Here is a 21,909-nt window from a genome sequence, read left to right as displayed (position 1 = left end):
GTCTTCATCCGTGGTAGAGATTGGATAGTGAGCAGCTGTTGGTGGCTTGGAGGATAAGGATTCGGACGTTAAATTGAATTTCTTGGGAACTTGTTGCGTGTGGCTCTCTGAGGAGACTTCTGGCCGTAGAGTGGTTTCTGGCTTTTGGACCATGTTGACCGATCTTGGTGGTTTGATATCCAGAGATCTAAGTACTGATTTTACGGGAAAGTATCGCACGACGGCATAAGACGAGAAATGCCGATGGATGTGCGCCGTGTGGCGCCTTAAGTCATCGTAGATAACAAAGGGTAGGGACTCAACACGATGTTGCGTTCTTTCTTCTTATGAAGGCTTTGTCTCTTTTCATCCATCTGGATTTTGTAAAGGTAAGTAGACAAAGTATGGTCTCAAAGAAGGCTTGCGGCTGTGATGGGTTTAATAGGGTTGTGTCGGTATCTAAGTGAGACTCGTGTCAACTGGGATATAGAGAATAGTCATATCAGAAGTAACCAAGTATTGAGTGATAATATAAGGGTGTATACTCTAGAGGCTATGGTTGAAATTATATCGCCGTCGGAATTTGTAGACCCTAACACCAGGGCAATGTGAGAACCATGGATGTCTTATTCATTCGTCTTTTGTGTGTTACACGTACCATTTGTCGTAATATTCTTCTAGTATGAGCATCGTTTTGCAGGTTAAAGGTATCAAGCAAAGCGCCTCCTAGTTTATAAACCGTCTAGGGGCTTGGATGTAATATACATTACTGTCCTGATGGTCTTGTCCACAAATCTTCTACCGTGTAAATAAGAGATGACTGTGTGCTGGTGTAACTGGAAACACGAAATATAAAGATTGCCAATCTGGCTGCATGAAGATATCCTGTAAGATCTCGTCCAACAGACTGAAGTCCAACTCGATCCCTGCTAACCCTCTCTCCCCCGCTTCACCTCCTCCCCGAAGCCCAGGTCCCCCTAATACTCTCCCCCATTCCACCCAGAAAGCCAACCATAGAATAATCCAACCCACATAAATCAAGAAACCCCCTGACCCACAATTCAACATGATTCACGAAAGTGCCTGAATCAAGTATTTTAGTCCAAATCCCAAGTCAGCCCATATCCCAACCCCCACCTATGGGGACGCCCCTCACTAATCTTTAGCCGATATTACTCCAAGCAGAAATTGCCACAGGCTTCCAGACTCCTTCCTTGGAATTATCTGATCATGTGCCGTGAAGAAAGCTGATTAACGCCGTTAGGCAATCTACTAATGCAGTCTGGTGGGGCTGTTTTGTAGGCTAAGTTTCGTGAATGAATTTTCCGTTACTATGAGGCTCTCCGACGGCCAAGATCCGTGGTGCTTGGTCTTATTTAGCGTGATAATGCTTGCTTGGATTTAGGAGAGGAAGTTGCGGTGTACGTACTTCATATCTTACCTACAGTGAGTCAGAAGGGGATACGATGGACAGGGGGCGTAGAGGTTGCCTTTTGGGGTTGGGGTTTGAAGTAGATCGTAAGACGGCTATTCTAGGTAACGAACATGGGTCGGGGAGGCCGACAGCCTCTCCTTAGCATACTGTAGGTCGAAAAGAAAAACCATCTGAGAAATAGACACGGCGAGATATGGTGTACTGTATTCGTATCTGCAAGGATTCTGTCTACTCCGATCCGTCCCGGTCGGTAAGGCCAAGAATTACGTTGAATATCACCCTGTATTACACCCAGATTTGGTGGTGGCTCAGCATTACTGACTTTTGACTATACCCGGATTCGGTATTCTGCAGTTCTCATCGATGATCTGCTCTGTTTTAGGCAGCTGGTAAGTCGATTGGATGTGTATTGTTCGGACTCTCGGCTGCTATCTCCGTTTCTCGCGCCGTCTTAGCTGAGATGGACTTTTTTGTGGTGACAATTCGACTTTGGGGTGGAATGTGGCAGTGTTGGGGAATGCTGTGGACTGTTCTTAGTTCGTAGGACGGGCCTCTAATATAATTGGTATTAGAGCTTGGAGAAGTCTTCAACTAGCTAGCGTTAATTTCCGATGGGATTTTGGAGTGAGTGATAGACTAAGGTTGGATATTTAAGCTTCTTTAGCAGAATAGTAGGATGCGTGCAAGATGCTAAGCTTCCAATACTATGCGTAGTTATGTTGGCATGACATATACCCGGTTAAAACTATCATTACCGAAAAGGAACAGGAGTATTATTGAGCCTGATATGTGGATGGGCCTTTGAGGTATAATAAATGTAGAGTTGCAAAGATCTTTTTAGATAATGGCTGATTGCCTTCGGCTTGTCATGATTTCGAAAGAAGGCAATATGTTGCGGACTTGGTAATATAATATTCAAATTCGAAACCGACTAAGGCGTTTGCGACAGGTCAATTGATACCTGTGGATTGCCCTAATATCGACATGTCTAGGGCTAGATCTCTAACATGGCATATGACAATCGAGAAATAAAATTGAGCTGACCAAGAATGAGAGGCATAGCTCGAGTAATTTGATCATAAGATGCAAGCGAGGTCGATCATGGCTTGTCTGGAGGATTTCGCTAAGCGAAATAGTTATGAACTCAGTTTACGATTGTTCTAAATTATGACAATATATGCAGTTGAATTACGTTTCACATAGACCATAGGTTTGTTATTAAGTGGGTATCGTAGCATCATTATAAAAAGGTAAGCCCCAGACTCCGAAGACTATACTTATATGCAAGCAAACGCCAACCGATGCAAAAACACAAAGCACTTTAGTCAAACAGCAATAGGCTTGCGGTGCATATCATCGGTCCACTTCTCAGGCAAATAGCCGTGCTCCAATAGTCGAGCCATGCGCTCCTTGACATGCTTCCCAGCGACCACTGCCTTGAACTTCTGCGTCCACTCAGCGGTAACGCATTCCTTCAGAGGCTCGACGACTGCGTCGCGGTTGGGGTGGCCAAACCAGGCAATGGCATATCTTGAAGGTATGACAGTGGTTGTACCATTTTCAGTCTCGCGGGTCTCCGCTGGAGGCTGAACGACCCGGTGTTGAGTGGATTTTAATTGACCGTTGAACCAGCGAGAGAGGAGGTCGCCCACTATTTCTCTTATTAATGTCCAGATCATTGAGTATATAAGTAAAGGGTAGTATCTTACCATTAACGATGGCATGACCGCGCATGGGAGGCGCATCGACCCATTGTCCTTCCTGATTCTTCACTTGCAGGCCGCCATTGCTATCATTGAACAGCAAGGTCAGGGTTCCGAAGTCGGTATGCGGCGCAGAACGCACGCGAGTATCAAAGCTCTCCAACGAAGTCTCGTAGTAGTGTAACAAGGCACTGTAGCAGTCCTTGGCTTTGACGGAAGGGATGAGAGACTCGCGGTCCAGGCCAACTTTCTCCGTCAATGCGCGCAGCAACTCTAGATGCATCTTGTAGCACTCCTCGTAGAAAGTTGTGAAGTCACGGCGGAACTCAGGCCAGTTGCTCGGCCAGCGGTTTGGCCTCGTTTCATCCTTGTCATTTCCCAAACCGAATGCTTCTTTCTGGTCGGCTTTCTCGGGGTTCTTGGCTGTACGAGCGGGAGCGAACCAGCCGCGGAAGGCTTGTTTTTCGCCGCCCTCGATGGCGAGCTTCTGTTCCTCCGGGAGAGAGAAGAACTTGTGGAGATGGGAGAAGAGGGTGTCGATGAACTCTGGGGGAAAGTTGAAGCCCTTGAGGTAGATAAAGCCGACGTCTTTGAAGGATTGGAACAGCTTGTCTTTCTCTTGGGCTGCGATCATAGGGTTGGAGGAGATGATGCGAGAGTAGTCGATGACGGGGAAGATTGGAGTAGACATTATGAATGTTGGATAATGTTAGCTTGGAAGATGATTTATATGATAGAGACTATAGTGACTCTTGTTGCTTTTCGGCTCTTGTGATTATGATTGTGATGCTTTGGCTGTTGATGATATTTACATACATCGAGACATCGAATGTGTTTTATAAGCATTCATGAGGTTGTATGTGAAGTCCATTTTCCTCCTGACATCCATCACCAAACACCATACTCCGCGAATACTCGTACGGACATCCGAAGTGTTGCCTATACCCTCCGGCCATGATGAATATGCAGAGGTTGATGGACAGGGCACAGACGATCCACTCCGCGCCGAAATCTTATGATATTGGAGCCGTAACAGTAAGGTGGCAGCCACGCGGAATAAACTTCAATTAGCTCTGATCCGGCACTGTGGATAGGGACGCTCGGGGCACATGGACACATGGTTGTCCTGCCATGTCCACCGTAGTCCGACTTGGAAATTAGTAGACACTGGTCCAGGGGTTCATCGTTTACGGGATGAGTTGCTGTCTGAGCTTTTATGGGAAGGTTTGGTATACCCTCCTTTGCAATATCCTAAAATATGATCATCAGGGCAAGTTGAGTTACTACTACCTCATCGCTTGGAGAATTTTGTTGATTGACAGTACCCCACAAGCGCAAGACAACGTAAACCAGAAGGGCTTGTCATGAAGCCATGGAGAATATCCAAGATTTTGTAAAATTAGTCATAGATACTACTGCAAAATTAAATATTCTCACAAGCCAAAGAAAAAACAAAAGCAAACAATGATTTTCATAATATGCCTCTGCTATGATCTCCCATTGACCGCAAGACAACATACCTCCGAGAGCACAGATCCCCACATACATCCTAACTCCGCCGAGGATTCTCGGCACACATTCGCTCAAGCCTCGACGCTATACTTGGCTCTATAGGCTAGGGAATGAATGAAACAAGCGCGGGATAATTTAGTCTAGTTCGGAGGCAGTTGCTCTACCGGAGAAAAAGTGCAAGTATGTACATTTCTTATCATTCTATAGAAAGTCTTTGTGCACATAAACCATAGCATCTAGACCACATATACCAACTCTGGATTCTCACGATCAGTCAAGTCTTTGAATTCTGACTTCTCTGCCTTTTCATATCCAGGCGCAGACCGAATCCTCGCCTTTTCAGCGTTCCGTTTACAATACAGATATCTAATCAAGAAAAGGTCAAGCAGACATGCTCCCCAGCAGCAGCAGATGCCAATCTCAGCCGGGATGTATCGAGGCGCATCACTTTGTTGGAAGGTCTGGGGCCCTATTTCTTGTGTCAGTATGTCGTTGCACACGGCGTTCAGCCTTGGTAGGCTTTTCTTACCTATGATGTTCCCAACGCAATATGCGACCATATAAATGGCTCCTACGGTAGTCTTCTTAGTTGCACCAGCTACATTCGTCGAGATAAAAGATAATAACGCGATAAATGCGGTCGGGCTGGCTTGCGTGAGAAAGTAAGCGGCCAATCGACCTGGACTGTTACTTAACGGCAACGCGGCCAAGAGAATGGCACCCAGCAGGCCAATGATCATGCCAACAAAACTGACATAAATGCGTTGTTGTAAGCGGTCACTGATAATCCCGTTCAGAATCACGACAATCGTCTGGAAAGCCCCTCCCGGCGTGGCGTAGAGCAAACTCTGCTGTGAGGTATACCCGGAATTGCGGATTATCTGTGAGAAGAACGTCGTGATACCCCCAAAGGGGATATTCACGGCAATGCCGAAGAACGCGAACGCCCAGGTTATGGGATCCGTCAGCGCCTCTTTGAACTGGTACATTTTGAAATGCCTGTTTCCGATTCCCTGTTGGTTGCCACGGATGCGTTGCACGGCTAAGACACGGTCTGCCGGACTCAGGAATCGACAGTTCCACTGGTTATCTGGTACATAATATAGAAATGCCATGCCGACGGCTATTGTGAATAGACCGAAGCTTAAGAATAGAATCCGCCATGGCTGTATAGAAGCCCCGTGTTGCTCTACGCCTCGGGATATCCCGTACGCGATTAGACCACCGACAACATTTGCAACCCCGTTGCAGCTGAACCAGAAGCCGACGCGGCGGCCTTGCTCATGTTTTGTGTACCATCGTGAAGTTAAGGTGGTGAATCCTGGCGTGACTACTGCTTCAAAGACCCCGAGGAAGAACCGGACCGTGGCAGCACCGGCAAAGTTGTTTACCGCAGCGAAGCAGGTAAGTGTCACTCCCCAGAGGATTATATTGAATGATGAGTATTTTGCCAGTGGGAACCGTTGCATAAGGTAACTACTAGGATACTCGACGAGTATATAACCTAACAGGATGAGTGAAATGTATGGCAGGTAACCAACAGCAAAACTCAGACCTACCAAAGTAGAATATACTCCCCAACCATTGATATTCGTTGCCTTGGAGGTTGAGGTCTGTCTGTAAACCCATCACGCTAGCATATGACAGCGTGGTTTCTGTCCACAGTAAACATCAGCATATCGATATGTCTACTGAGAAAACTGGGAGAGAAAGGGAATTCAAAAGGCCAGTCTTACTGTCCACAAAGTTGAGACCGTAGATCAAACATAATAACTACAAGGTAGGCGATAAACCCTTAGCAACAGCCAGAAGCCAAATTCCAGGGGATAAACACACGGGTAATAAGTTCTTATCGATAACTTTCAGCAACCTAGCATTAGTAGCATCATCTATGTCTCGAACGTCAAGGTCTCGCCCGTTATCGAACGCGCGCATCGCCTCATCTTCATTCGTGGAAAGTTTAGGGCAAACAACTACTTGTTCCGCCATGATATTGACGACCTCCGTCTCGGCGGGCTTCATTCAGGCGAAGAACCCACTAAGCTCAATTCAACGAGCATGTGCACCACACATCAGTCAGAGGAAAATTGAAACTCTATCATTCAGATGGACCACACTGAGATTTAACAGATCCATTGTCTGGCATGGCGGGGGCCTTCTTCGGACATTCCTGGGTGTCATGTACAGCCCTAGGTGGCAGCTGCTGATGAGATTTCCCTCGCGAAAAGCGATGTAATGGCACGGATCTTGGCCTAGATTCGGACTGGGCTTGCTTATTTGTCTCCTTAGACACTGTTATATTTTCTCCCTCTCCATTGGTCTGCCCCCCTGTCGTCATATTTTAGTTCATGCGCCGTTGTGGAGTCGGTTTCGCGGAAAAGGAAAATGGGTCCTGAGGGTTTCTTGGTGAGCCGCTGGCGGCTTGAGCCACTGGTAACCTAACTTGTAAAAAATTCAACATGATCGCTAAAATTAACTCGGCTAATGGCTATTTTACTGTAGTGATCATCATACTTTTCATGTAGGATTCTTTAGTCCGCCAGAGAACTGCAACGGTGAAGTTTATTTCGAGTAATAGCAACATTGGGAAAAGCATGTAAGACGTAAAAGCCTGTGAAGAAAATCCCATTATTGCACAAAAATAACCGATTCAAAGCGCTAGAAAGCCGAAATCAATACCGTTTGATTGTAAAGTAGTATGCGTTAGGTAGTACTCGTAACCGTGATTAATATCCAAGCTTTTCTTTCCTTTCCCAGCTGCGCACAAAATCCACAAACTGCCGAACTAGACTCAACGCTTGGACATGGGATAGGCGTGGGTCGCATAATGTGTGGTAATTACTGCTCAAATTGCTCTCTGTGTCTAAAGTATCGTCGTCTTGGCACTCAGTTACGAAATCTCCCGTCTGTTCGAGGTGCAACCCTCCCAGCAAAGAGTGGTTCTCTCGATGTGCTTGGTATGTCCCGATAGCTTCTAGTAGCATGCATCCTACATGGCGTGTCTTCAGACCTGCCTCCGAAGTCTGTGTATTCCCGTGGCAAGGATCACACATCCAGACGGGCGTGTGGCCGGCTTCCTGAACGGCTTTGATGAGAGGGGGAAGAACAGTAGTGACCTTATCTGCACCAAGCCGCGTGATGATCGTCACTCGACCAATGTTCTCTAACAGGTGCGGCTCAGGACAGATGGTATTGAGTAGCGCGATCAGTGTTGAACTGCCAGTGTTTGGCCCAATCTTGACCCCAATAGGATTACGCAGGCCACGGATGTATTCGACATGACCCCCGTCCAATTGCCGTGTGCGTTCACCGATCCAGATAAAACTGGCCGAGGTGTTGTAACGATCGCGGGTCATAGCACTTTCGTATGGAAGGTGAAGCGCTTCATGCGACGTGAAGATAGTCCCAGTTGGTGTCTCTAACGGGGTAACGTCTGTCTCTTCAGGGGTCAAGGGGAAGGAGCTCGGCGCCGGGACGAAAGTTTTACCCGTGGTAGAGGGCGTAGATTGAGTATGTCTGATCATTTCCAAGGTCGTCCTTGAATAAAAGTCTCCCAGAAGCAGACGATACGGGTCAGGGCGTCTCTCTTCCACACCAGGGCCGTTGATATTGTGCCCGCGAAAAGTGTGAGTTAAAGTACCGTCTTCCAAAGTCTCCAACGGAGACGACCGGGGCTTTGCGTACTGGCCAGCAATTCGTCCCACTGTTATGATGGGCAGATTAAGTCCTTGTCCAAGAAGATGAGACTGCTCCTGCAGGAGTTTGACCTTCTGTTGGATAGCATGCGGGTGTACGTCGTCGAAGCTTTCTGCACAGTCACCCCCTTGGATTATAAATGCCTTGCCTCGTGCTGCGGCTGCAAAGCTCTTGCGGGCAATTTCGATCTTCATCGGGTTGACAAGCGCAGGTAGGGTGGATAGGGTGTTAATGACCGATTCTAAAGCTTTTGGGTCATCGTACTCTACATCCTGAGCGACCACTGGCTTTCTGGACCAGGACTGAGGGGTCCAGGTGTCGTGTATATGATGTGTCATGGTAGCAAGATGGACAAGGCTGTTGACGTTTTGAGCTGTAGAGGTCAGGTTCCACAGTTACCTTCTGAGCCTTATTCAGAAATAACAATATGACCGCAGATGTAACTTTCATATATTGATTATTATTATAAGAGTTCTATGTATTCCTCGATCGCTATGGACTAGACAAAATATTGAGTGGTTCGCGAAGACCTTTATATGTATATCTAAAGTCCTTTGGACTGGTGTCCCAACGGTGTCAGTGGCGCCTTCTCGACCATTACAAATCTTGATAATGCTTATTGTGCTGTGGGTGAGTGCAGACAACACCGAACGTCGAGGTAAAATTAAAATAGTTTACAGAAAGTATAGTTATTCACAGGCTTCTTTCATGGTAAAACAAGAAGCTTCCCCCGAGTATCCAGATTTTCGCAACCATGTCCAGTTAATCAAACTCAAACATGTCATCGCCGAGTCTCAATTGTGGATAATCTCCGATCCAACATTTCTGGAATAAGCAACAGCTGAAACATTTGCTTGAAGTCAGCGAGTTGAATAGCCAGTCAGAGCACTATATTCATATAGTTCCTATAGACAGAGTGATACAATCCCTCCTCCATCTGTTTTCACATACAGTTCCGACACTTGTCGTTAGAAGGAAATCAGCACGTAGCGTGCATCCTTCGAATCCTTCAACATAGAGACTCAACTCAATTCGTTTGCTTGTTTTATAGTTCCTGCGCGGGGCGTTGCTGTCCCACTAACTATGCACGTCTCCCGCTTTGCTCCGGGTCCAACCTTTCTGCGATACCATGCCTGAAGACAGGATTAGGCTCCACTGGGCTATGCAAGATGCATCAAGATGCAATAATGCACCCTAAGTCCGACCCCTGGAAGTCGCGTGGATAATTAGGTTTGCATAGCGTTTATAACACCTTACGGGGCAACTAGTAAGAGATTAAGTCATAGATCTGCGTATTGTATGTAGGCGTGGGCAATACGCGCCGCATTTATTCTCCGGGGGACTACGATCTGTGGTCTCTAGTAACAGTTACATGAGCGACGCCCTAAATAAAATATACAAAATTTTGTCAGACACTTTGTTCTGCTAAACTGCATTCCTAATGTAAGAAGCATTTCCGGTTTTCGCAGTAAATCCCTTCCAACGGCCAGCCTATTGTGCAGCCAAGACACCAAATAGCCCCGCGGATGCGATGTAATTGCGCTAACCTCGCTAACCTTTCAGCGGAGGGTACTTTTATGTTCTTGAGGAATCTTTTATTGCCAGTAAGATAATCACCGGGGGCTTGATTTGTGCTTGATGCCATGTGGCGTATATCGACGCCATCCCAGGCCAACCGTATTGCTTGGTATACGCCTGACCAGCAGCGTGGATAATTTGCTTCGTATATCTACGATCGGACTCAACGGATCTTTGTCCTTCATTATCTGTGCGTACCCTGAGAGTTTATTTTCTGGGCGTGCAACAAATTTGACCATCCTCGAGCCCCATCGGTGCTTGACAAAGTGCCGGACCCGTGCTTTTCTTCCCCCCCCCCCCCCCCCCCACCTAGATCTTGTTTGAGCTGACATGACACTTGATCCCCCCGTTAGAAAGTACGTCCGTTCAATTGGTCTGGTTTCTCTGAACAGTGCCGATCTTTCTAGATACGGCCAAGTATATATCGGACCAATTTGGTCTCGAGAGCAACTCCGAGGACCTTTCTAGTGCTTCTCACGGGCTCACGAACAAATCCACAATGTCGGCCACAAGAGACGTTATCGGTCTTTCGGCGCGTGAAGTTGAAATGCTTGAAATGATGTGCCAAGCACTTGAGCATTCCCAACTATATTGTCAAGTATTCCCTCCTGGATTGGCGATCTTGCTTGGCAGTATCCCGTCTCCATCAATGTACATGCACACTCGGTTCGATTCGGGGATATTGTCAACCATACAGACATTCTCATGTATACTAGAATATCGAACTACGAGCCGAAACCAGCTGTTGGGTTGTTCTCATTCTCGATAACGTGATGGAGGGGCAGACACGTGCACTGAATGCGAGTCTTGCCTTATCGCTGGGAACGGGCTGACGATCGTATCCACGTCCACCAGACAGCGATGGGAGTAAACTGTCAATACATTACAGACGTCGATTTCGTCTTGTCAGTCCCACCTTGTGCGGGTTGGTCCGCCAGGTTCTTATCCACTAATGGCCCTTGAGCCTCGTACTCCGTATATCCCCTGTGCTGGATTGGCTCGTGCTGTGGCGCATCAGTTCCAGTGGACGTATCATGGATCGATTGTTCAACATGGTTGTTCGGCATGACACCGACAGGCGGCGTTATTGACCCAGCAATGCCTATTTCTGGAGATTGATGTCGATCGTCATTGGCCATGTAGGGCTAGACATAGAGGGGGGGATAACGATAGATGCAGTGGATGGCACTGCCGCTTACCCAAATCTTGGCAATGAATGTCGAGCCTTCCAAGCAATTTAGCCTACCAGATCGCTCCGAGTCTCTCATCTGCAGAGAAATGGGACCCCATAGCGGAGCTATTCTTGTCCAGGAATTATGTAGCGACAAGTCCAGTCAGTATCGGCATCTTCATTACGCTCTGGGGCGTCTTCCTCACGTGTGTTCACGCCACGCTGTCCAAATCGCTAGTCCTTCAACTCAGAGACTGGTTGGCATCGACAGTTTTTAAATTGCACGGCCAAGAATAAAACCCAATAAAATAAAAAAGGGGCAAGAGAAAATGCCGAGAGACACAAATTTTAAATTTTAATTCCGCCATTGACACAGTGGTTGGGTCCGGCCCTGCAGTCTCGACGCTAACGTTGACGGTTTTGATCTCTCACGTACAGTCCTGCAACCCATGGCAAACTGATCCTTGATTGCTGTTGCACCTGAGGGGTCAGCCTATCATACGGGTACATTGTAACGAGGGACGAGTCTCCGACACACTTCGTATCGCTTGGTTCTGGTTGCCTGAGGTTTTTCGGCCGGACGGACACATAAGTACTGCGTACTTGGAATAGAACAACCGGTCTCAACTTGTATCTGGCGGCCTAGCTGTATTGTCCGAGGTGTGGATCGCAGTTGGTTGCTGGATCCACTCGTGGGAAGAGTCCCACTTGATTTACTCCAGTATCTGCTACTTTAGGTCTTAGGGTTTCATCTGCTGCGGCTGGATCAACGGACGGATCATTCCGCACGTCGCTCTGCCCGTGTACATCCACGAATGATCAGTCCCCGATGTGCTCCCGCACTGATCCCCGTTCCTAAAATGCATCGGCGGGACATACTTTGCCTGAGAAGAAGGGTCGAAAGCGTATTGCGGCGATTGCCGTATAGCACGGGGCGTCCCGTTTTGGGTTGGTTCGGATTCCCGGCCCTAACCCGAGGTAACAATTTAATTCTCATGGGCCGAGAACAAAGAACACACAAGAACCACGGGAACGCCAGGTGCATAATGAAGAGAATTAAGAGCAGAATGAAGTGCCAGGAAGATAGCATCCCCGCCAGGGTCAACCCAACTGGGGGACACTGGAACCAGGAGCTGCCTCCTTGTCAACGTCCAGCGGGAGAAAAGATAACGCTTGCCGAGCTGCTAAATTATCGTCTTTTAGCGCAGGCGCTAATGGCCGTGCATTTCGACAGGTGAGCGAGAAGATTAACCAGCGAATAACGGTCGTCTCCTTCTTCCAGCCCCTTGTTCCCCCCTAGTATTAATTAGTTCTGGTCTTCTCCTACTTCTGTCTAGACTGATACGACTCTGGTTCAGCATGTGCAGGGATGTCGCAGTGGGTTTGCAACCTCGCTTACTCTTGCTGCCAGATAGATGGATGTTGCATTAGGGTTCCAGCTGAGAACAAAACAACAAAAGAAAAAGAAAGAAGAAGACGTCCCGACACTTTCACCACCACGAGTCTGTTGTCCTCACCGGTCAGGAGTGTAATTAAAGCCCTCGTTTATCGAGATCTCTCATCCTGCAACGCCGAGGATTCAAGCCAAGCGAGTAGATTGTCCGTTAGCGAGCATCAGCCGCGCATATCATCAAACGCCTCCGAAAGTCAAGAGGGGCAGCTGAAAGTCTAAACTCGGTAAAAAAAAAAAAAAAAAAAAAAAAAGAAGGAAAACATAATAAATGACGGATTAAAATTCGTAAGACGACAAAGAGGAAATTAACCTGATAGATCGTCTGGCGGCGTGCAGAATAATATTAATCATGATTAGCTTATGGTCAGCCCGAGAGAAGGATTGGAATCCTAAACCAGGATTGGGGTCAAACAGGCCATGCCAAAAGAAAAGCCTGACTGATTAAACTGTGCTGCTCAAGGTTAGATCCCGAGCTATCTTCTTCGCTGCCCATACTTATCCCCGCGCTCCCTCGTGTTTTTTCTCTATTAGACTTCCTTTGTCTCTTTGTCTCTTTCCCAAATTTCTCTTTTGCCTGAGGGTTCGACCTTAGTCTCGGCCTACTCCAACCGTATTTCATATCTCTTCCGAACTGCTTGGCATTTGGTCTCATATTCCCCTCCTTCCGCTGCCCAGACCAGTTGCGCTATTCGCGCACATGTACTGTTGCTTGCCACGCAAGGACCCTCAATGGTGGCTTTCGAAGAGGATCCAATGAGTTTTAAGCTTGAAATGCATTCGGTGGAGGAAACAATGTCAACCATCTCAAGTCCAGAAGGCCCAGCAACTACGTCACAGCTGCCGGAGAACGGCGTTGGACCGCAGTCGGGGGATTTTAGGTGCGGTATTTGCAACAAGACTTACAGTCGACGTACGCAGCCCTTCTAGAGCATACAATGTATAGAGAGACGCAGAGACATTGCGTTGTCTGTATTTCCAGTGGGCATAACTAACGGCACACAGGCGACCTGCGCGACCGACACCGACGACGGTGTATCAAGACTGCCGGACAAGAACGCCTATCGAAACGCAAATCCTGCGAAATATGCGCGCAGAAGAAGCTGCGGTGCTCGATGACTCGACCCGCGTGCGCTCGTTGCGTCCAAATGGGGACAGCATGCCACTATCCCCCGACATCCTTGCCTCCTCGGATCGCTGATCCTCAAGACACTCCTCCTACGTCATCCGCCTCGGTCGCTTCATCTAGATCAGGTCAATCGACAAATTCCCCAAACGTCATGGACCGGAATGGGATTTCGGATACCTCCTCGGCCATGGCGTTGGACGACGTACCTCATTCGGGCCCAAATGGCTCTCATCCGCTTTCCGTGACCGGACAACAATGCAATACCACCACACCTACCCACTTTGACCCAATGTCGGCAACAGGGTGGAACCCATTTGGGACCACAAGTATGGACTCTATGGTGCGGGCGTTGGACGGGTCTCTGTTTAGCCCCGGTGGTTCTCTTCCCTGGGGCGACGACTACACGCCGTTGACTGATCCCATGTCTGTCGGGAATACCTTCGCCGGCGCCATGGACGAGTCCACCAACCCAGGATCATCGTACTTCTTGCCCCTCCATGAGATCTCCAAGCCAGTGGGACCGTTAGATGCTCCCCAACCAGGGGCATTGACAGCAAATTCCTACAACGCCAACTCTCCTTACAATGTTCCATCCTTATCATCCTCTTCCTCAGATAGCCATTATCGGGACAGTTCCTCTCGTGGGGAGGAGAACGATCCTACACAGGGACTGCTCCGCGGTGACCATTCTCCGCGGTTGACTCTTGGCTACCACTTTGTCCCGAAGGTCGGTCCCTTTGCTATGCGAGATTACGATGAAACCTACCGAGATTTGTTCACGGTGCTCCGCGATTATCCGGGTATGATCCTAGAGCGGGAGTTCTGGTCGCCATTTGTACATCATCGTCTGTACCGTTGCTCGATGGGCGGCATGGCCGAACCCATGGGAATCGCTTTGGCCTGTGTATCGGCACATGCCAGTTCAGTCGAGTCGAGCTATGGGTTCGTAGATCGCATGATTAACGAAGAACGCGACAAGCTCGTTCGCAACTTCCACAAGCACGTCGACACCCCAGAGACATGTCTAGCCGCAGTACACGCAGTGTGCCTGTACCAGATTCTGGGCCTCTTTGGAGATAATTTCTTGCCCGCAGCTATTGTCCGGCCTCAAGTCCCGAAGGAGATCAATGACAAGCGCCGCGAGGAAAATGAGCGAGCGGCCGAGTTGCACAGTTCCTTTTTGATGAAGGTAAGCAGTCTATATAAATGTTCTCTCCACTTGTACTCGGGACTACTATGCTAACCAATCACAGATGGCTCGTCGGCTATACAAGATGCATCAGGAAAAGCTCTTGACCCACCACAACGACGAGACTGATTGGAACCGGTGGAAATATGCTGAATCTCTCCGTCGGAACTTCTTCTTTGTTAACATGATAAACATCCTCGGGGCAAAGGCCCGTTTACTCAATGAACAGTACTTTGAACCCCTTGGCGACGACATCGTCCTCCAACTCCCCCTTCCAGCCACGGAGCATATGTGGCGCTGTTGCGACGAAGAGGAGTGGGCGATAGCTCGTGAGCACGCAATGCGTCGGCCGGCCAACAGTCCTCCTGTGGCCCGAACATTGCGCGAGCTGTTAGAGCAAGACAAGGCAGGGACCTTGGATGCTTCTACGCTGTTGCCCGTTACTCGACTGATTTTCGCATGTGCTAAGGTTGCCCCGAAGGGTGATTCCCTTGGTGATTTATGATTTACGGCCGCAATATACTAGCTTTCTTTAGTTGTCTCGAATTTTGCATCATGGATATACACGGTTTCATCTGTACACAGATCGATGAATAGGGCGGGTTGTTGATACGCAATTTCTATAATAAGGGTATATTCATATGCTACCCTATTAGCTAGATTCCTACAAAACGTACTATGACTTTTCCGCTCCTTAATTAGTCCAATTACCTGTCCGTAAGACTGCCGTGGGTCAACTCGGACTCATATGGTCACCACGTGTGTCTGATTGAAGTGGTATAGTTTATCTTCTGCATAGACCGCGCCTATTGGCCACGGACATTTTTGGTCAAAGGAACGTGCCTTTCCGAGGGGTTTCATGGTGGTCAAGACGGGTGGGACATTGATCCGTATCTCTTGAAAATTTTTCAACGACTTGTAGTCCTTCCTATACTTGAACATTAGACCTGGCAGTCTTGTCTGAAAAAACATACACTCATCCAATTCAGACCTGCCCTTTTTTTTTTTTTTTTTTTTAAGGTGTCATAAAAATTTCAGACACACCGATCCTTCATATTCCCTCTACCAGTAGCACCAAGTAATAGCGGTAGCGACGGTTGCGATCTGCAGCGGCCATCCTGGGATCCGGATCCTAGGGCTCTGACCGTTACACTTGTGCTTCCTTGTCCACGTTTTCCGCTGTCAGCATGGCTAATTGCTGCTTATGCACGGAGTAATTATTACATACTAGATGACGAAGATTCTGACGGGATTGTGAGGAAGACTAATACTCAGCCTATACACATAGTCGGACTTTGACCGTGAGATCCAAAAGTGGTATATGGTGTTTATGCTTCTACAGCATGAACATATCTAAAAACAGAAGATAGATATGATACCACTTACCGCTACCTATATCTTTGTGGGATTGTTACCTAAGTGTATTGAGATATGTAGCATGCTTGTATGTCTTCCGAGACATATATATCGGGCACTACAATGTGCCAGGTTTTAGTCACTCTATGCCACTCTTATCAGCTACTACTAGAGTAGGCCGAATCCCTTAGCGTATATTCGTTCATTATCTACAGAAAGGACCTACCCACAAGATCCAAATTGATTAATATAACAAGGAAGTATATGACCAGGAAAAAGTCCCCCGGCCATTCTACCACATGTTTTACAGGGATATGACCAGCATGAGGATCCCAAACTAACCCACACGTGGGAAATGACGATTGGCAAGAGTCTTAATTTCCGCCCCCTTAGCAGACCCACGAACCGTTGATGTACGCAGGACATAAACTCCGACGTTAACTACTAGGGTTCTGCAACCCGGCACAACGGAGACGAATGTCCTGCATGGACGCCCCCAACGCCGAAACCCTGTCGAACTAGCCCCAAATTAGTGCCCTCAACACTGATTCTTGCAAAGGACGACCACATGGTTGAATACTACATCGTATCTATATGAGCTACTCACTAGTGCATGTTTCAGCTGTGCATATCGCTTTGACCGCGCCTGTATGTGAGGCATACGAGCGTCCCGTTTGTGCACTGTTCGCTTCTTTCATCCCCACTAAGTTCTAACCCGTGCTAAGGTTGATGAGTTGTTCTTGCGTGCTCGGTGATGATCATCGCTACCAGGTTATGCTTGGCTTAGATTTACGTAGGATGTCTCTTAGGTTTGGTTGACAAAGTCAATTCGAGTTTTCTGGCTCGTTTAATTTTATTTATGTGTCGGCTTGGGTTCGAGTATCTGTGCGTAGGTTTACTTGATCAGATGAAGATATCCTAATTATGACATATATAGAATTAATCATCACACTCAGCCGAAGGTAAGCGCTTGTATACTCATGAATCGAGCATTACTAGTGTTATCGTCCCCATTGTCGTCTAGGGTCCTACCACCAAGTGAACAGTAGAAAAGGTTAATCCAGTACCAGTAGATCCAACCCCAAGTACTACAGCGAATAGACGCGACAACAGTCACATAAAGGAAACCAACCACGTGTTCGCGCGTTTAAACAACAAATAACAATCAAATCAGCGAGCCACGAGGCACCCATGTGTCCCAGGCAACGCTTCGAAGATCTGAGGCGGTGCAGGGACACCTAAACCCCGACCTGACCGGGGAAAACACGTTTTCACACCTTGCACCGATAGTAATCTCGGCGCGATCTGGAGATCTAGACCCCGGAAACTGCATATCGTGGATCCTGATCGCGGATGGGGGCCAATCAGCTCGGCTTATGCTCGGACTTTCCTGGATCGGTCTCGTGTGTTTTGTGGCTGCAGGTCTTGGGATGCAGTGGAATTACCGTTGAGAGGCTTAGTTGCATGGTGAGATTGGCAAACGGGGGCGGTGGTTCATGGTCGCGGATGGAGTTGGGTGGTAGATAGGCAGGTGTAAAATGGGATTGTGGATGTTATATAACTTTGCGGGTTTCGAGGTTTGGGTTGTCAGTAGCAGCTTCAACTTTGACAATTGTTCACTTGAAAGTGATTTATATCAGATTGTTTGTATGAGCTGAGTGTTGGTTGAAGCAAGTTTCATCGCCATATTTTTATATCCTTCAAAATGATCTTCGAATCCAAGCTGCCTCTTCCCCCTGTCCCTTCGTGCGACGCCTTCAACTATATATTCCACCATGGTCGGAGGAATTATTCTACCGATCGGGTGTTGTATCGTGTCGATGGTACCGACGAGACCTTGACTTTCGAAGAGCTTGAGCAGAAGAGCAGGCAATTCGCCGATGCGATTCGCGAGTACTATGATATCATGCCGAATGATGTCGTCGCTATTCTTGCCAAGGACAAGGTATGGACTAGACCGAGCTACTGAAGCAATGCTGTATACTTAACGTGATACTTAGATCCAATACCCCATTGCCTACTACGGCATTCTTGCAGCCGGTGCTGTGGTTGCCCTGATCCCCGTACAGAAGGAGGTGTCGGAAACCGACGTGGCCGCTCGTCTCGAACAAGCCAAAGCCAAACTGGTCATCACAGATTCAGAGCTGCTCCGGCTTACTGAGGTCGCATCTATGCTGGCTGGTTGTATCTCAGTGATGACGTTGGATGCCAATGACCAAAACTGGCCTTGCGTTGACTCCCTCCTCCCCATGGGAAATCCTGATGCCCAGACTTTTGAATTGAAGACCCCACAAGAAGTCGACCAGCACAATGCCTTCATCAACCGAACCAGCGGTTCAACAGGCACAATGAAGTCCGTCCTTACCAGCCACGCCCACTACATCGCCACTATGGAGGCCACAGTGGGGACAATCCCCGCCGATACGAATCCGGACCGCGATGTATGGGTCTCTCCTCTGTCGCTGGGTTTCTTCATCAACGCAAAGCTTCACATGGGCCTGAACATTCTGCTTGGTATTCCAGTCGTGCTCATGAAGCAGACTCTTGACGAAACCACGGTCGACGTCGTCGCCCGTCACCACATCACTTTTCTCTTCATCACACCCCCCATTGCTGCCCGTCTTGCACGTGCCGATCTTCGTCACATTAATGTCTCAAGCGTCAAATGGCTCTTGACTGCCGGTGCTCCCATGCATGAGAATCTCCGCCGCACCGTCTCCCGCCAATTCGGTGGCGTGCACCTTACCCTCGAGTGGGCCACTTCCGAGACCATGCTCCTGGCCATGCAAGTAGACGAGTGCTCCAAACAACCTGGTTCCAGTGGCACACTGGTCAACGGCATCCAAGCGAAGGTGATCAACGTCGAGACGGGGCGCGAGTGCAGCTACGGCGAAGAGGGCGAGATCCTAGTACGCAACGCCATCGCCCGGTTCAAGGGGTACAAAGACAACGAAGTAGCGAACCGCGATTTCGACTCCGAAGGCTGGTTCCACACCGGTGACTACGGATACCTAGACCAAAACTGCAATGTGTACATCGTGGACCGCATCAAGGAACTCCTGAAAGTGGGTGAGGGCTACGGATCTCACGTGTCTGCCGCCGAGATCGAAGCAATCCTCTTCGAGCACCCGGCCGTGTCGAGCGTGGTGGTCGTTGGAGTGCGCAACACCGAGACTCAAGTCGATGAGCCTACGGCCTTTGTCATTCTCAGAACGGAATATCGCAGCAGGACTGCCCAAGTCACCCGCGACATCGAACGATATGCCCGGGCTAAACTCACCGGTCTGCGTCGCTTGACTGGTGGTGTCCACTGTATCTCTAGCTACCCTACAACTGGCTTCAAGATCAATAGAAGAGCTTTGAAGTCAATGGTTCCGTCTAAGATGCCCAAAATGCCGGTTGTCCCTTCCTGCTTACTGCCTACTATGTCTGCCATCTCGGCTATGCGGATGGTTTGAATGGTGTTGTTAAAAATTGTTTCTTTCTTTGGTCTCGTTCTGCGATGGCGTTGGTTGATATATAGACTAGATTTCCTCTCTTCTTACATTTTGATGTTACTTAGACATGTCGCTTATGATACCTATACGCGAAAGACATGAGTTACGAATAGACCAATTGATTTACCAACTTTTCTCCAGAGTATAGTCTTAAATAAGACCTAGCCATTCTCCATCTCAGGTGACTGGCATCCGCAGCTGGGGTTTTAGAAGCGACCGGATCAGGTCAACTTAGATCATGCACCAAAGAACATGGCGGATATCAAACTCTCTCTATCGGTGAACTGATTGATATGTACCGAAGCCACGATGCCACCGTTCGGCATGATAAAGTGTATGCGCTGCTGGGTTTGTGTGCCGATGACCCAAAAGCATCTGCCTTGGAACCAAACTATGGCCTCCCTTGGAGTGATGCCCTCAAGAAGGGCACTACTTACATCCTTGGAGGGAAGTGCTCGGTGCAAACATGGCCTGACACGGATATAGCAGTGATAAAAGGCAAGGGATGGATATTGGGCTATATCGCGCAGGTTCGACCGAGGAGTTCTGAAGATGACCAAGCGTATGTCAGCATTCAATTTAATCATACTGCTGAATGGGTGAATAAACCATTACAATGGAATAATAAATGGAGACTCAGAGCTCCTGAAGAATTAATCCAGGAGGGGGATATTATCTGTCTTCTACAAGGTACTGCAAAGCCGAGCATTATCAGACTGTGCAGAGACCATTTTGAGATGGTTATGACTACAGTAACACCACAGACCAGCAAAGAAGAGAGTTACGACTTGGAGCCTCAGAAGTGGCATCCTATAGGTGGTTTCCTCTACGATGTCTTCTTACATGGAGATTACCTTGGACCGGTGTAAAGAATGATATCGGGTTGCAAGATCCGGTAGAACTCATAAACATAGTACCGGAATACCAGGAATGCCCTTGCGAGGCGAAAACAAGGTTCAACAGCATGGTTCCCACTGTGACTAATATTACCCGAAATATAATAAAGTGCTGGGGATTATATGGCACGGAAGACTTGGAACACATCCTTGTTCGATGTACGTAGCAAATTTGCCATTCTCTGAAGATGTGGTCGAGGCAGCAGCATCGACATACTCTGGAGATAGAATTACTTATCCAGCACCATGGACAGAGCCTACCAATCACTGCAAACGTGGCCAAAGCAGCAGCATCAGCATTCGCCGGAGTAACAATGGTGGAACTACTTATCCGGTACCGTGGAGAGAGTCAACCCATCACTGAAGATGTGGTCAAAGCAGCAGCGATGAATTACGAGTCGTGCCATGAAGATTGGGGGCTTCAAACCATGGGGGTTCTCTTGAGACACCGCGCGAAGGACCTACCTATCTCTGACGATGTGGTCAGTGCAGCGGCAGCAAATACGAAGCGATATGGATATATATGCATGGCATTGCTGATCAAACATCGAGGAGATAGTTCTACCAATCGCTCGAGATATAAGTAAGGCAGCAAATGAGAATTGCAGACCTAAAGGTCCGCCGTTTTTCTTACAATATCGAGCATAGAGCATACCGAGATCCAAAGGAGGGGTAAAGGCAGCAGCAGCAGCAGCAAAAACAGACTCTGTTCCTTACTGGCCTGTGTCTAATAATCTTCGTCAAAGCCTTCCTGTCCTCGGTGAAAGTTCGAAGATCTAGACTGCTAAAGAGTATGGAATAGGGATGTTAGGCTTGGTACTTTGGAGTTGCCTGTATCTTGGTTTTACTGTATCTCATTGTCAACCAAATGCCTTGGATTACAATACATACTTTTCGACCACACCTCCCATTTCTTCTTTTCAAGTTTCCTGACTCTAACCTCTCGTTCACTCCATTTCTCCCACAAAGCCACTTATCTTCACGAAGTCAGCCAACCAAAAAAAAAAAAAAAAAAATAAGCAGCCCACCAGCCCGGGGAGCTACATCTCTACCCAAAGTACGTCGAGGTATACATACCGATCCCAAACAAGATATCCATCACCAAACCCCGCCCTGATTTGGGCAATCAGCGTACATTCACTGCTTGGCTCCAGATATATTGTAACTATGGTAGGTGGGATAGAAGGTTTATAGAACTTGGTAGTGAGGTAGTCCGTGAGGTATAGGTGGATTGGGTAGTACCCTTTGTCTTACGAGCTTTTGTTTGTTGTTTATACAGTTTTATGGGATGCGGTTGGGTCTATTATCGGTGGTTCTA

At 48.0% G+C, this 21,909-nt stretch overlaps 6 protein-coding genes across 6 annotated transcripts; 3 read left to right on the top strand and 3 right to left on the bottom strand.

Moving 5' to 3' along the window:
- Nucleotides 1-2,739: 2,739 nt before the first annotated feature.
- Nucleotides 2,740-3,808, bottom strand: AO090001000216 (isopenicillin N synthase family dioxygenase; the record flags this gene model as incomplete). The annotated part of the gene is made up of 2 exons (XM_001818709.1): nucleotides 2,740-3,065; nucleotides 3,124-3,808. The coding sequence occupies 2 exons, from the start codon at nucleotides 3,806-3,808 to the stop codon at nucleotides 2,740-2,742; spliced, it is 1,011 nt and encodes a 336-aa protein (XP_001818761.1).
- Nucleotides 3,809-4,865: 1,057 nt separating this feature from the next.
- AO090001000215 (allantoate permease family MFS transporter) lies at nucleotides 4,866-6,651 on the bottom strand (the record flags this gene model as incomplete). Its single annotated transcript, XM_001818708.3, has 5 exons — nucleotides 4,866-5,098; nucleotides 5,159-6,133; nucleotides 6,189-6,284; nucleotides 6,366-6,402; nucleotides 6,466-6,651. 5 exons carry the CDS (start codon nucleotides 6,649-6,651, stop codon nucleotides 4,866-4,868), a joined length of 1,527 nt encoding a protein of 508 aa, XP_001818760.1.
- Nucleotides 6,652-7,355: 704 nt separating this feature from the next.
- AO090001000214 (class II DAHP synthetase family protein) lies at nucleotides 7,356-8,663 on the bottom strand (the record flags this gene model as incomplete). Its single annotated transcript, XM_001818707.1, has 1 exon — nucleotides 7,356-8,663. The coding sequence occupies one exon, from the start codon at nucleotides 8,661-8,663 to the stop codon at nucleotides 7,356-7,358; it is 1,308 nt and encodes a 435-aa protein (XP_001818759.1).
- Nucleotides 8,664-13,804: 5,141 nt separating this feature from the next.
- AO090001000213 (uncharacterized protein) lies at nucleotides 13,805-15,347 on the top strand (the record flags this gene model as incomplete). The annotated part of the gene is made up of 2 exons (XM_001818706.3): nucleotides 13,805-14,842; nucleotides 14,907-15,347. The coding sequence occupies 2 exons, from the start codon at nucleotides 13,805-13,807 to the stop codon at nucleotides 15,345-15,347; spliced, it is 1,479 nt and encodes a 492-aa protein (XP_001818758.3).
- A 2,556-nt stretch (nucleotides 15,348-17,903) lies between these two features.
- AO090001000212 (AMP-binding enzyme domain protein) lies at nucleotides 17,904-19,656 on the top strand (the record flags this gene model as incomplete). The annotated part of the gene is made up of 2 exons (XM_001818705.1): nucleotides 17,904-18,143; nucleotides 18,199-19,656. 2 exons carry the CDS (start codon nucleotides 17,904-17,906, stop codon nucleotides 19,654-19,656), a joined length of 1,698 nt encoding a protein of 565 aa, XP_001818757.1.
- A 332-nt stretch (nucleotides 19,657-19,988) lies between these two features.
- Nucleotides 19,989-20,344, top strand: AO090001000211 (uncharacterized protein; the record flags this gene model as incomplete). Its single annotated transcript, XM_023234430.1, has 2 exons — nucleotides 19,989-20,294; nucleotides 20,336-20,344. 2 exons carry the CDS (start codon nucleotides 19,989-19,991, stop codon nucleotides 20,342-20,344), a joined length of 315 nt encoding a protein of 104 aa, XP_023089556.1.
- Between the last annotated feature and the right edge of the window lie 1,565 nt (nucleotides 20,345-21,909).

This window comes from Aspergillus oryzae, chromosome 2 (assembly GCF_000184455.2).
Source record: "Aspergillus oryzae RIB40 DNA, chromosome 2".
In the NCBI taxonomy this organism is placed as follows: Eukaryota; Fungi; Ascomycota; class Eurotiomycetes; order Eurotiales; family Aspergillaceae; genus Aspergillus; species Aspergillus oryzae.
Note: the sequence above shows the minus strand (reverse complement) of the source record. Positions and strands in the feature narration are given on the sequence as shown.